Source organism: Heterodontus francisci, chromosome 34 (assembly GCF_036365525.1).
Source record: "Heterodontus francisci isolate sHetFra1 chromosome 34, sHetFra1.hap1, whole genome shotgun sequence".
Lineage (NCBI taxonomy): Eukaryota > Metazoa > Chordata > Chondrichthyes > Heterodontiformes > Heterodontidae > Heterodontus > Heterodontus francisci.
In genome coordinates, this window is record NC_090404.1 from 7,584,901 (window position 1) to 7,600,630 (window position 15,730).

Here is a 15,730-nt window from a genome sequence, read left to right on the forward strand (position 1 = left end):
GAGTAGAGATTGACAGATTTCTAAATACCAATCATATTAAGGGCTATGGTGATAGTGTGGGAAAAAAGCATTGAAGTGAATGATCAGCCATGATCGTATTGAATGGCAGAGCAGGCTCGAAGGGCTGAGTGGCCTACTCCTGCTCCTATGTTCCCATCCGCCCTACAGTGCGGTGCCCAGAATTGCACACAATACTCCAACTGAGGCCGAACCAGTGTTTTATATAGGTTTATCACAACTTCCTTGCTTTTGTACTTGATGCCCCTATTTACAAAGCCCTTGAGATTTATTAATCACTTTCTCAACCTGTCCTGCCACCTTCAATGATTTATTCACATATTCCCCCAGGTCCCTCTGCTCCTGCACATCCTTTAGAATTGTATCCTTTATTTTATATTGCCTTTCCTCATTCTTCCAACCAAAATGAACCACCTCACACTTCTCAGCATTAAATTTCATCTGCCACTTGTCCGCCCATTTCACCAGCCTGGCTGTGTCCTCTTGAAGTTTATCACTTTCCTTCTCACAGTTCACAATTCTTCCAGGTTTTGTGTCACCCACAAATTTTGAAATTGAGCCCTGTATACCCAGGTCTAGGTCATTAATATATATCAAGAAAAGCAATAGTCCTAACAATGCAGAACCTACTATATACATTCCCCCAGTCCAAAAAACAATTATTCATCATTACTCTCCGTTTCCTGTCACTCAGCCAATTTTGTATCCATGCAGCCACTGTCCCTTGTATTCCATGGGCTCTAACTTTGCTGACATCCTGTTATGTGGCAATTTATCAAATGCCGTTTGCAAGTCCTTATCCTTTTCCATAGCCAATTTAAACCTTATGATGCTATGGTCACTATCCCCTATATATTCCCGTAATGATGCTTGATTCACTTGAATCTTGGGTCATAGAATAATACAGTACAGAAACAGGCCCTTCGGCCCATCGTGTCTGTGCTGGCCATCAAGCACCTAACTATTCTAATCCCATTACCCAGCACTTGGCCCGTAGCCTTGTATGCTATGATGTTTCAAGTGTTCATTTAAATACTTCTTAAATGTTGTGAAGCTTCTTGCCTCTACCACCCCTTCAGGCAGTGCGTTCCAGATTCCAGCCACCCTCTGGGTGGTTTTTATTTTCCTCAAATCCCCTCTAAACCTCCTTTCCCTTACCTTAAATCTATGCCCCCTGGTTATTAACCCCTCTGCTAAGGGAAAAATGCTCTTCCTATCTAAAATATCAATGCCCCTCATAATTTTGTACAGCTCAATCATGCCCCCCTCAGCCTTCTCTGCTCGAAGGAAAACAACCCTAGCCTTTTCAGTCTCCCTTCATAGCTGAAATGCTCCAGCCCAGGCAACATCCTGGTGAATCTCCTCTGCACCCTCTCCAGTGCTAACACATCCTTCCTATAGTGTGGCGAACAGAACGCTACACAGTACTCCAGCTGTGGTCTAACTAGCATTATATACAGCTCCATCATAACCTCCCTGCTCTTATATTCTATACCTCAGCTAATAAACGCAAGTATCCCATATGCTTTCCGAACCACCTTATCTACTTGTGCTGCTGCCTTCAGTGATCTATGGACAAGTACACCCAGGTCCCTCTGACCCTCTGTACTTCCTAGGGTCCTACCATCCATTATATATTCCCTTACCTTGTTAGTCCTCCCAAAATTCATAACCTCACATTTCTCAGGAATGAATTCCGTTTGCCACTGCTCTGCTAATCTGTATCTGAGGGTTTCCTCCTCACTATTTATGACGCTGCCAATTTTTGTGTCATCTGCGAACTTACTGACCATGCCTCCTATATTCACATCTAAATCATTAATGTACACTGCAAACAGCAAGGGTCCCAGCACCGATCCTTCTGGTATACCACTGGTCAAAGGCTTCCACTCGCAAAAGCAACCCTCGACCATCACCCTCTGCCTCCTGCCACTAAGCCAATTTTGGATCCAATTTGCCAAATTGCTCGGGATCCCATGGGCTCTTACCTTCTTAACCAATCTCCCATGTGGGACCTTATCAAAAGTGCGTGTAGACTACATCAACTGCTTTCCCCTCACCTACACAGCTAGTCACCTCCTCGAAAAATTCAGTCAAGTTAGTTAGACATGATCTCCCCTGACAAAGCTATGCTGACTTTCCTTGATTAACCCCTGCCTCTCCAAGTGGAGATTAATCCTGTCCCTCAGAATTTTTTCCAATAGTTTCCCAACCACTGATGTTACTACTGAGCTATCACTTGAGCTACCTCATTCCCCAGAACCAGATCCAGCAATACATCCTTCCTCGTTGGACTGGAAACATATTGATGTAGAAAAGTCTGCTGAACATACCCTACAAACTCTTGTCCATCTCTGCCCTTTACACTGTTACTATCCAAGTCTATATTCGGAGAATTAAAGTTCCCCATTATAACTGCTCTATAATTCTTGCACCTCGCTATAGTTTCCTTGCAACTGTGTTCCTCTGTATCTTTCGCACTAGTTGGTGGCCTATAGAATATCCCCAGCTATGTACTGGTACCTCTATTGTCTCTACCTCATTCCAATGAATATACTATTATCAACTTAAATTGGAACAGTATTTTCAACAAGGAGGGAACAACTAATTTATGGTAAACCCATATAAATCACTGATTAGACCCCAGTTGGAACACTGTGTCCAATTCTGGGCACTACACTTTGGAAAGGATTTCAAGGCCTTGGAAAAGGTGCAGAGGAGATTTGTGAAAATGGTGCCGTAGATAGAAACATGGAAAATAGGAGCAGGAGTAGGCCATTCGGCCCTTCGAGCCTGCTCCGCCAGTCATTATGATCCTGGCTGATCATCCAACTCAGTAACCTGTACCCGCTTTCGCCCCATACCCTTTGATCCCTTTCGACCCAAGATCTATATCTAACTCCTTCTTGAAAACATACAATGTTTTGGCCTCAAGTGCTTTCTGTGGTAGCGAATTCCACAGGCTCACCACTCTCTGGGTGAAGAAATTTCTCCTCCTCTTAGTCCTGAAAGGTTTACCCCGCATCCTGAGACTATGACCCCTGGTTCTGGACTCTCCCACCATCGGGAACATCCTTCCTGCATCTACCCTGTCAAGTCTGGTTAGAATTTTATCGGCTTCTATGAGATCCCCCCTCACTCTTATGAACTCCAGAGGGACTTTAGTTATGTGGAGACACAGCAATTGTTCTCCGTAGATCTGCGAAGGCCAAGTGGAGATGAAATACTGGTGCTCAAAGGGATATAATCAAGTAGTTGGAGAGAAACTGATTCAGCTGGAAGGGAGTTAGTAACCAGAAGTCAGCTTGAAAATAATTAGCAAAAAATTGCACGGTACAGTGGAGCTTTTGTTTTATTCCGTGAGTTGTTATGATCTGGAACGCACTGCCTCAAAGGCTGTTGGAAGCAAATTCAATCATAACTTTCAAAAGGCAATTGGGTAAACACTTGTAAAACAAAACAATTCAGTATTATAGAGAAAGAGCAGAGGAAGTGGGGCTAATTAGATAGCTCTTTCAAACAGCCATCACAGGCACGATAGGCAAAATGGACTGCCTCTGTGCTGAACCATTCTATCAACTCTCCCTAGACTTTCCTTCTTTCAGAAGCATGCATTCAAACTACCAGAGCTGCTGACACACCCCGAGGTACCTTCTGATCTTCAATGCAGCCGGATACGATTTCAACATCGATCCCCTGAGGACTGGTTCTGCCTCCCACAGGATTTCCAAGATTCTGCTCAGTAAGTGCATGGCCTCCCCTGTGCTGCTCATTCTCCTTGTATTGCCTTTGGCTGTCTCTTCCTGCCTTCAAAATATCCTCCGCCACACCGTCTTTCCCATCCAGATTTCTGTTGGCGATGGGACCTATGTCATCAACTCCCTGTCTTCTTATATTGTTGTTGCAAATAGAGACAGCGAACCCGTCCTCTATTGGAACAACCCAGACAGCTTTTCCCTCATTACAAGTGTTCCGCTCATCTGCCGGCCCTGGGAGTGAAATTGACTCTGGAGGGTTTTGACTCTTTAACATGATAGTACATCCAGAATACTGTTCAATATCCTTGAGGAAGTCTCTGCCCTGATCCCGGAAGTAAGCTTCAGCACCGGGTTTTGGTATAACAAAGGTCACTGAAATGAAGCCTTTGGTAATCGCTTCTGCTACTTTTTGACTCGGTCCTTTCAACATTATAAACCCTGCTTGATCATCGGTTTTCAGCTCCAGAGCTGCTGCCAAATCTTTGATATTGGCCATTTCCAGGAGTTAATCGAAGGACTCACAGTGCTTCAGTCGCGAAATCCCCACAGGTTCCTCAGTCCATCTCGTATCATGTACGAATTGGGTTACTGTCTGCACCAGGCTATGGGCTGAACGTTTGACCCCGACTGTGGAAATTGTGCGAAGATCTTTGGTCTGGTTTTATTTTTTCATGGTCAGCGGTGACCAGTAATAATGTGTGCTATGTTTTGGCACCGATTCCTGTCAAGAAATTGTGCGACTACTTTTGACAAATCCCTCTTCTCGCCTCTTTCTCACGAATTTCAACCTCAAGCATCACCTGCGCCTCACCCCATTCAGAGGCAGAAATGATACCACTTTTAGCAATTTCAAGAGATACTGGCAGGTCTGAAGCAGTGAACAATGTGTTGACAATGTTCAGATGAAAGGTCACTGACCTGAAACGTTAACTCTTCTTCCCTCTCCACAGATGCCGCCAAACCTGCAGAGTATTTCCAGCACTTTCTGCTTTTATTTCAGATTTCCAGCATCCGCAGTATTTTGCCTTTATATGAATGTGTTAACCATCTCCTGGGAGGCAGTTAGTTTCAAGAACTCTGGCTTGGCCAGCGAAAGTTGCACTTGTTTTACTCAACTTTCTTCAGTAGCTCCTCCAATTTATTTTCCGCTGCACACACATTCCCTCCTATCTCTTTCACCTCAAGCAAGGACTTATCTTCATTCACATAAAGTTTCAGACTTAGATAAGACTTTTCCAAGTATTCTTCAAATGGAGCTTTGACACGAAGAGTTAGACTGATAAACTTGGTAACTTAAACTCTCTCCGAGCGTGCTGTTTTGGTAAGGGGCAAACTGCTTCCATTCCCATCGGGTCACATGCAGCAAGTTGCCCATAAAGGGTTCTTTATGATGCTTTCTCTGGTATATTGATTGATTAATCCGAACACTAGAAATGTCATTTACATAGTTGATGGATTAGTTCCATCTACGCTCAGGTTTTCTCTACCAGGCTGTTGAGTGAGGCACATTCTGAAGTCAACCAGTAGGAACGTGGCAGAGAGATTGAGTGTCATTTGGGATACATCGTGTTTTCCCTTCGAAGGATGTGCTATTAAAATACAGGGAACAGGATGAAGGACGATTTAAGATTGCCCAGAATGCCTGAAAATTAAAGATATTTTTCATCAGTTATGTTTCCTTAAAGATTATAAATAAACCTATTTGGTGCATTGTCTCCTTAATTCATAAACACCTGTCACCCATTCCATTGGAACCTTTACCTTGTCCTCCTGACCCTGATTTTCTTTGCTGCCGAAGGAAATGAAAAAAAAATTGGGGCTGGGTGTAAAACAATTCACTGTCCTCATGTTGTGCTCTCGTCCAAGATGACTTTCACCCCACAGACCTAAACACAAAATCTAGGCTGACACTTCAGTGCAGTATTGAGGGAGTGCCTTTATTAAGTTTGAAAGCAACATACTCAAGTCCCCAATAGGATTTTGAACTTAAAGTCAATTATATAGTACCACCGAACATCAAGCTACTGTCCACAGAACTGTCACTGACTTAATTTGCTCAGGAGATCTTCCCTCAACAGCTTCCAACCTCATAGTCCCACAACCCCTGACAGCCCGCTTCTACCACCTTCCCAAAATCCACAAACAGGACTGTCCCGGCAGACCCATTGTTTCAGCCTGCTCCTGCCCCACTGAACTTATTTCTTCCTATCTTGACTCTATATTTTCTCCGCTGGTCCAGTCTCTTCCCACCGACATCCGTGACTCTTCTGATACCCTACGTCATTTTGACAATTTCAAGTTTCCTGGGCCCAACCGCTTCCTCTTCACTATGGACGTCCAATCTCTCTATACTTCCATCGCCCACCAGGACGGTTTGAGGGCTCTCCGCTTCTTCCTTGAACAGAGGCCCAACCAATCCCCATCCACCACCACCCTCCTCCGCCTGGCTGAACTTGATCTCACATTGAACAAATTCTCCTTCAACTCCACTCACTTCCTTCAAGTAAAAGGTGTTACTATGGGTACCCGCAGGGTCCTAATTATGCCTGTCTTTTTGTGGGATATGTCGAACCTTCTTTGTTCCAGTCCTACTTAGGCCCCCTCTCCCAACTCTTTTTCTGGTACATTGACGACTGTACTGGTGTCGTTTCCTGCTCCTGCCCCGAACTGGAAAACTTTATCAACTTTGCTTCGAATTTACACCCTTCTCTCACCTTTACATGGTCCACATCCGACACTTCCTATCCCTTCCTCGACTTCTCTGTCTCCATCTCTGGGGATAGGCTGTCTACTAATATCCATTATCAACCCACCGACTCCCACAGCTACCTCGACTACACTTCTTCACACCCTGCCTCCTGTAAGGACACCATTCCAATCTCCCAGTTTCTCCTCTCCGACGCATCTGCTCTGATGATGCTACCTTCCATGACAGCGCTTCTGATATGTCTTCCTTTTTCCTCAACCGAGGATGCCCCCCCCCCCCCCCCCCCACTGTGGTTGACAGAGCCCTCAACCATGTCCGGCCCATCACCACTTCACCTCCCTCCCAGAACCGTGACAGGGTTCCCCTTGTCCTCACTTTCCACCCCATCAGCCTCCATATCCAAAGGATCATCCTCTGCCATTTCCACCACCTCCAGCGTGATGCCACTTCCAAATGCATCTTCCCCTCGCTGCCCCTGTCAGCATTCCGAAGGGATCATTCCCTCCGTGACACCCTGGTCCACTCCTCCATTACCCCCACCACCTCATCCCCTTCCCACGGCACTTTCCCCTCCAATCGCAGGAGGTGTAATACCTACCCATTTATCTCCTCTCTCCTCACTATCCCAGGCCCCAGACACTCCTTTCAGGTGAAGCAGCGATTTACTTGTACTTCTTTCAATGTAGTATACTGTATTCACTGCTCACAATGTGGTCTCCTCTACATTGGGGAGACCAAATGCAGACTGGGTGACCGCTTTGCGGAACACCTCCACTCAGTCTGCAAGCATGACCTCGAGCTTCTGGTTACTTGCCATTTCAACACTCCCCCCTGCTCTCATGCTCACATCTCTGTCCTGGGATTGCTGCAGTGTTCCAGTGAACATCAACGCAAGCTCGAGGAACAGCATCTCATTTACCGATTAGGCACACTACAGCCTGCCGGACTGAACATTGAGTTCAATAATTTCAGAGCATGACGGGCCCCCCACTTTACTTTTATTTTTAGTTATTTTTTCTTTTCCCTTCATTTAAATTTTTTTTTGTGTTTATTTTATTTTATTCCATCTTAGTTTGTTCAGTTTGCTTACCCACTCTCTTTCATGTTTGTACTTGTGGCTGTTCAATTTGCAGTCCGTTAACACCCTTTCTGTACGAATGCTTTGTCTTTCAACACACTATTAACATTTCCTTGTTCCATGACCTTCTGGTCAGCTATTCTGTGACCTCGACCTATCTACACCTTCTCCTTTGTTATCTCTTTCCCCACCCCCACTTTACTTGCTTATAACCTTTTACATTTCTAATATTTGCCAGTTCTGAAGAAGGGTCACTGACCAGAAACGTTAACTCTGCTTCTCTCTCCACAGATGCTGCCAGACCTGCTGAGTATTTCCAGCATTTCTTGTTTTTATTTCAGATTTCCAGCATTCGCAGTATTTTGCTTTCAATTATATAGTATGTCGTATACAATATAATAACCTGTAGGTGTGCTGCACTCGGATTTCCAAAATGCATTCGATAAGGTGCCACATCAAAGGTTACTACACAAAATAAAAGCTCATGGTGTAGGGGATAGCATTTTGGCACGGACAGATGATTGGCTAGCTAACAGGAAACAGACAGCAAGCATAAATGGATCATTTTCTGGTTGGCAGGATGTGACTCGTGGTATGCCACAGGGATCAGTGCTGGGGCCTCAACTTTTTACAATTTATATAAATGACTTGGATGAAGGGACCAAAAACGTTGCTAAATTTGCTGATTGACACAAAAGTAGGTAGGAAAGTAAGTTGTCTAGAGGATATAAAGAGTCTACATATGAATTTAGGTAGGTTAGGTGAGTGGGCAAAAATCTGGCAGATGGACTATAATGTGGGAAAATGTGGGGTTGTCCACTTTGGCACGAAGAATAAATTTGTATTACTTAAATGGAGAGAGACTGCTGAAGTCGATGGTACAGAGGGATCTGGGTGTCCTGGTACAGGAATTACAAAAGGTCAATATAGAGGTACAGCAAGTGCTTTTGGAGGCACATTGGTGTTTAGTGCAAGGGGAATGGAGTATAAAATTGACAAGTGTTGCTACAACTGTACAGGGTCTTAGTGAGACTCCATCTGCAGTACTGTGTACAGTTTTAGTCTTCTTACTTAAGAAAGGATATAATTGCTTTAGAAGCAATTCTGAGAAGGTTCACTCGACTGATTCCTGGGATGAAGATATTTTCTTATGAGCAAATGTTGAGCGAGTTGGGTTAAATTTAGAAGAATGAGGGATGAACTTATTGAAACATATAAGAGCCAGAAGGTACTTGACAGGGTGGATGCTGAGAGGATGTTTCCCCTTGTGGGGGAGTCTAGAACTAGGGGAATCAGTTTAAAAATAAGAGTTCTCCCATTTAAGACTGAGATGAGGAGAAAGTATTTCACTCAAAGGGTCACTAGTCTTTGGAATTCTCTTCCCAGAGAGCAGTGGAGGCTGCGTCATTGAATATATTCAAGGCTGAGTTGGATATATTTAGATCGACAAGGGAGTCAAGGGTTATGGGAGTGGTGGGGGGGTGGGGGGGCGGGGGGGGGGGGGGGGGGCAGACAGGAAAGTGGAATTGAGGCCGCAATCAGATCTTACCAAATGGCAAAGGGCTGAATGGTCTATTTCTGCTTCTAATTCTTGTGTTCAAAGTTTAGTAGTAAGCCTAAGGATTGTGACTGTTTTAGAAACCAGCAAAGGGCAACCAAAACGTTGATTAGAAGGGGGAAAATAGAATGAGAGCAAACTATCCAGTAGATCGTACAAGATCAGAAGAGTTTTTATAAGTATACAAAAAGGAGAGAGTAGCTAAAGTAAACATTGGTCCCTTCGATGCCGAGACAGGAGAAATTAATATGGGGAATAAGGAAATGGCAGAGATGTTGAACAAATATTTTGTGTCTGTCTTCAAAGTAGAAAGCACAAATTACATACCAGAAATAGAGGGTAACCTAGGGGCTAATAAGAGTGAGGAAATTAAGGTAATTACTATCAGCCGAGAAAAAAGAATTGGAGAAACTTAAGGGATGAAAAGCCGACAACTCCCCAGGACATATGGTTCTAAAAGAGAGACAGTGGGGATGGAGATAATGGCATCAAGGAGCCCTTAGCAAAATTGAAGTCATTGGGAATCGTGGGGAAACAATTCTCTGGTTGGAGTCATACCTAGCGCAAAGGAAGATGGTTGTGGTTGTGGTTGTTTAAGGCCACTCATCTCAGCTTCAGGACATCACTGCAGGAATTCTTTAGGGTAGTAAATTAGGACCAACCATCTGAAGCTGCATCATCAATGACCTTCCCTCCATCATAAGGTCAGAAGTGGGGATGTTTGCTGATGACTGCACAATGTTCAGCACAATACCCAACTCCTCAGATACTGAAGCAGTCCTTTTCCATATGCAGCAAGAGCTGGGCAACATTCAGCTTGGGCTGATAAGTGGCAAGTAACATTTGCGCCACACAAGTGCCAGGCAATGACCATCTCCAACAAGAGAGAATCGAATCATCTCCCCTTGACGTTTAATGACATTACCATTGCTGAATTCCCCATCAACAACATCCTTGGGGTCCCCATTGGTCAGAAACTTAACTGGACCAGCAACATAAATACTGTAGCTACAAGAGCAGGTCAGAGGCTGGGAATTTGCAGCGAGTAACTCATCTCCTGACTCCCCAATGCCTGTCCACCATCTACAAGGCACAAGTCAGGAGTGTGATGGAATATTCTCCACTTGCCTTGATGAGTGCAGTTCCATGAACACTTGGGGAGCTCGACACCATACAGGACAAATCAGCCCGCTTGATTGGCACCCCCATCCACAAACATTCACTGCCTTCACCACCGATGCACAGTGGCAGCAGTGTGTACCATCTACATGATGCCCTGCAGCAACTCTACAAGCCTCCTTTGACAGCACCTTCCAAACCCATGACCACTACCACCTCAGAGGACAAGGGCAGCAGATGGATGGGAACACCACGTTAGGGTTAGGGTTAACCCTAACCTGTAAATTCTCCTCCAAGCCACATACCTGACTTGGAACTATATCGCCATTTCTTCACTGTTGCGGGGTCAAAATCCTGGAACTCCCTTCCGAACAGCACTGTGGGGTACCTACAGCACGTGGACTGCTGCATTTCAAGAAGGCGGCTTACCACCAACTTCTCCAGGGCAGTTGGTGATGGGCAATAAATGCTGGCCTAGCCAGCGACGCCCACACACTCCATGAACATCCCAATGAAAAAAGGATGCATTAGTCATGATTTTCCACAATTCCCTAGATTTTAGAACGGTCCCAGCAGTTGGTAAGTTAGCACATGTACACCACTATTCAAGAAAGGATGAAGAGAGTGAACAGATAACTGCAGGCCAGTTAGCCTGACATCAGTCATCGGGGATATGCTGCAATCTATATTAAGGAAGTCTTAACAATGCACTTTGAAAGTCATTATATGATCAGACAAATTCAACACGGTTTTACAAAAGGGAAAACCGTGTTTGACAAATTCATCAGAGTATTCTTGAGGATGTAGGGTAGGGTAGATAAAGTGGATGTACTTGGATTTCCAAAAGGCATTCGATAAGGTGCCACACAAAAGGTTAATAAGGAAGAAAGGGGTTCATGGAGTTGAGGGTAACATATTAGCATGGATAGGGGATTGGTTAATGGTCAGGAAGGAAAGAGTAGGCAGAAAAAGGGCACTTTCAACTTGCAGTCTGTGACTAGTGGAGTGCTACAATGATCAGTGCTGGGGCTTCAAATATTTACAATCTATATTAATGACTTAGATGAAGAGACAAAGAGTAATGTAGCTAAATTTGCTGATGATAAAAATGCAGGTTGAAATGCAAACTGTGCGGCGGAGACGGAGTGGCTGCAAAGGGATATAGACAGGTTAATTGTGTGGGCAACAAGGTGGCAGGTGGATTATAATGTGGGGATGTGTGAGGTTATTCACTTTGGTCGTAAGAATAGAAGAGCAGAATTTTTTCAAGGTTTGAAACTTGTAAATGTTGATGTTCAGAGAGACTGGCACTTGTAGAAGGAACGTAGAAAGTTAGCATGCAGGTACAGCAGACTATTATGAAGGTAAATAAGACGTTGGCCTTTATTGCAAGGGGCCTGGAGTGCAAGAATAAGGAAGTCTTGCTACAATTGTACAGAGTTTTGGTGAGACCACACCTGGAATATTGCGTGTAGTAAGGAAGGAAATACTTGCTTTGGAGGCAGTACAGTGAAGGTTGACCCTGGGATGAGGGGGTTGTCTTATGATGAGAGGCTGAGTAAATTGGATCTATACTCTCGGGTTTAGAAGAATGAGAGGTGATCTTATTGAAATATACAAGATTCTTAAGGGGTTTGACACTGAGAGGTTGTTGCCCCTGGCTGTGGAATCTAGAACACAGGACACTGTTTCAGTGCATGAATCGCAAAAGGTTACTATGCAGGTACAGCACATAATTAGGAAAGCTAATAGAATGTTATAATTTATCGCGAGGGGAATTGAATACAAAAGTAGGGAAGTTATGCTTCAGCTGTACAGGACATTCGTGAGACCACATCTGGAGTACTGTGTACAGTTGTGGTCTCCTTATTTAAAGAAGGGTGTAAATGCGTTGAAAGCAGGTCTGAGAAGGTTTACTAGACTGATACCTGGAATGGGCGGACTGTCTTATGAGGAAAGATTGGACAGGCTGGGCTTGTATCCACTGGAATTTAGAAGAGTAAGAGGTGACTTGATTGAAACATATAAGATCCTGAGGGGTCCTGACAGGGTGGATGTGGAAATGATGTTTCTCCTTGTGGGAAAATTTAGAACTCGGGAGTCACTGATTAAAAATAAGGGGTCGCCGATTTAAAACAGAGATGAGGAGAATTTTTTTCTCTCAGAGGGTCCTGAGCCTTTGTAATTCTCTTCCTCAAAAGGTGGTGGAAGCAGAGTCTTTGAATATTTTTAAGGCAGAGGTGGATAAATTCGTGATAAGCAAGGGGGTGGAAGGTTATCGGAGATCGGTGGAAATGTGGAGTAATCAGTTCAGCCATGAACTTATTGAATGGTGGAGCAGGCTCGAGGGGCCGAGTGGCCTACTCCTGCTCCTATTTCTCTTGTTCTTATTTCCCGTCTTATCATTAACCCAATACAGAATAAAAAATGTCCAATTTTACCATTTGCCACCAGTAAATGTGTTGCTTTCTGACGCTGCACTGGGGCTTTCTCGGGAATTCTCATAGCTTCTCACTCGGAGACAGGGAAACCGCTCGGAATTGCCCTCTGTGTATTTATCAGACTGTCATCGCCTTGGAAAATGGGCTCATGTTCGGTGGAGTTTCCAACCCACCCCCGCCTCCCCATGTTATTTTATCGACTATCACGCCAGTTGCCGCTTTCAGTTTCAATTTCTAAGTCAGCCAAAGGCAAACGTTTTATTTTCGTTTTCCTGCCTCACTAAGTTTTCAAACGTCTTTTTATCCCGATTTGGGTACATTGTGAGTACGGCACGGTTTGCTTTCAAATGCACAAACCCGCATTTGAAGGCGGCGGCAATTTGGGACATGAACTCTGGCCTGACCTGCGACTGCCACATCCCGAGACTGTATTTTTTTTTTAAAAAACCTCCAAAGGCCACAGAACATCTGATACAAAGCAAAATGAATGAACTGTTTTCGGGGCTTTGCAAAATTGATTTTGTTTGCTGCAAGATACAGGAGAACGAGCGAGACGATGAAAACTCCGTCTTACCTTTCAGCGAGGCGTGGGTGATCTGTAACTGTGTTTGATCTGCTGATTTCAAAAGGACACGGATGGAAATTCCCTGGGTGCTGACTCTCCTGATACCCTGTTTCTCTCTAAACTTCCTGGTTTGCTCTGTTCGCGTTCTCTTCCTGACTGCTGCCGTTTTTTCTGATTCAAGAGTGCCAATAATTGTAGCCTGACATTAGAACACTCTTCATACACACTCTGGTTACCTTTGTGAAAAGTTCCCACTTTAATGGACGGCGCCTTCTGTCGCTTTTTTTTTCTCTGTCCTGCACTCTGACTGTTGAAAGTATTCCGCATCTACTTAGATGGCGGCCAAAAACAGTTGGGAAATCACCGCAATAAAAACAAGCATAGAGTCATTATGGTACAGAAGGAAGCCATTCGGCCCATCAACTCCATGCTGGCTCTCTGTGGAGCAATTCAGTCAGTCCCACTCCCCTTAGCCCTGCAAGTTTATTTCCTTCAAGAGCCCATCCAATTTCCTTTTGAAATCATACTCTCCGCTTCCACCACCCTCGTGGGCAGCAAGTTCCAGGTCATTACCAGAACTATTCAAAAGTCCTCTACACTGGGGAGACTAAACACAGACTGGGTGAATGCTTTGCAGAACACCTCCATTCAGTCCACAAGCGCGACCCGGAGCTTCCTCTCACTTGTCATTTCAATTCTCCACCTTGCACCCATTCTGACCTTCCTGTCACAAAAGCAAAATACTCCCAATGCGGGAAATCTGAAACAAAAACAGAAAATGCTGGAACTGAAACGTTAACTCTGCTGCCAGATCTGCTGAATTTTTCTGGCACTTTCTGTTTTTATTTCAGATTTCCAGCATCTGCAGTACTTTGCTTTTTGTGCAGTGATGAGACCAAGGAAGAGAGGCTTTAGTTATGGGAGAGATTGGGAAACTGGGGCTCTTTTCTATAGAACAAAGGATCATTGGAGATCTGAGGGAGAGGTCCAAAACTTCATCAGGTAAATGAAGAAAAACCAGTTCCAGTAGTTGGTGAGTCAGTAACTAGAGGACATCAAACTCAAATCCAGGGATGAAATATCGAGCAGACTGTACAAAAATGTTCAGGACACTCACTGTCCCTCCGGATCTGTGTCCAGAGGAGAGAATGATGGGTTTCTCTGACCTTAGGAACATAGGAACTTAGAAATATAGGAGTAGGCCATTCACCCGTTGAGCCTTCTCCACCATTCAGTTAGATCATGGCTGATCATCTGCCTCAATGCCACTTTCCCACACCATCCCCATATCCTTTGATATCATTAGTATCCAGAAATCTATCAATTTCTATCTTGAACATGCTCAATGATTGAGCTCCCACAGCCCCCTGGGGTAGAGAATTCCAAATATTCACCACCCTCTGAGTGAAGGAATTCCTCCTCATCTCACACTTAAATGGCCTACCTCTTACTCTGAGACTACGTCCTCTGGCTCTAGACTCACCAGCCAGGGGAAATATCCTATCTCCATCCACGCTCTCACACCTTGTAAGAATTTTGTAAGTTTCAATGAATTCACCACTCATTCTTTGAAACTCTAGAGAATACAGGCCCAGTTTGTTAAATCTCTCCTCACAAGACAATCCCGCTATCCCAGGGATGAATCTGGTGAACCACTGTTGCACTCCCTCGAAGGCAAGTAGATCTTTCCTTTGATGTGGTGACCAAAACTGTACACAATACTCCAGGTGCAATCTCACCAAGGCTGTTTACAATTGGAGCAAGACATCTTTACTCCTGTACTCAAAACCTCTTGTGATGAAGGCCAACATAATGCCAGTCCTTGGAAATATTGTGTGTGCCTTTAAAACTGTAAAAAGATCAGTGCACCTTTAAGACAGAAAGTTCGGGAGACTTAGTCAGCCAGAGTGCATTCTGATTGCCAAGCAACAGCAGCAAGAGAGAGGTCACGTGATTCAATGTTGCAATTTGTCTTTTGAAACTAGCTGGCAAAAAATGGTTTTAAGCAGAGAGTTCTCAGACTGTTCCAGCAACTGAAGGAAGCAGTTTTATTTCTCTTTCTCTGAAGAAGATTCTACAAAGCAACAAACCGAATTAATTCCCTAAGAAAATAAGAAAAGCTTTTCTTTCTTAAAGTATTGGCAGTGCTGTATTCATTACTGAAGGGACAGTTCAGGCTACAACAGCCGAACTGCTAAATTCCCATCTTTGAAGGACCTTCCTTTTCCCAAAGGATGACTATGAAGTCGTCAAGTGACCTTGGACTGTTTCTACATTGGAAGACTCCATTAATCGGGAATGTAAATTGCACACTTTTTTTTGGTCAACTGATTAAAAAACAAACTTTTGAGTTTGAGTATATGTATGCGAATGCAGGAGTTAGAATTTTAAATAAGTAGTTATAAGGTCTTTAGATATTGAGTTATCTTAGCCTTTGCGCTAGGTATGACTCCAACCAGTGGAGAGTTTTCCCCCTGATTCCTATT

At 44.2% G+C, this 15,730-nt stretch overlaps 1 protein-coding gene across 5 annotated transcripts in view; it reads right to left on the bottom strand.

The window, feature by feature from the left end:
• The window catches only part of LOC137348994 (protein mono-ADP-ribosyltransferase PARP14-like), a 78,842-nt gene extending 65,022 nt beyond the window's left edge, over positions 1-13,820 (bottom strand). For 3 of the 5 annotated variants that reach the window (XM_068014244.1, XM_068014243.1, XM_068014240.1), the window contains exons 1-2: positions 13,254-13,820; positions 3,670-5,418 (exon numbers count right to left, since the gene is read on the bottom strand). In XM_068014244.1, coding sequence (XP_067870345.1) covers positions 3,670-4,272 — 603 coding nt within the window. In that variant the 5' untranslated portion in view covers positions 4,273-5,418; positions 13,254-13,820. Of the gene's footprint in view, positions 1-3,669; positions 5,419-12,679; positions 12,770-13,253 lie in introns of those variants that run through there. The other 2 variants (XM_068014242.1, XM_068014241.1) reach the window with 2 other exon arrangements.
• Positions 13,821-15,730: the final 1,910 nt, after the last annotated feature.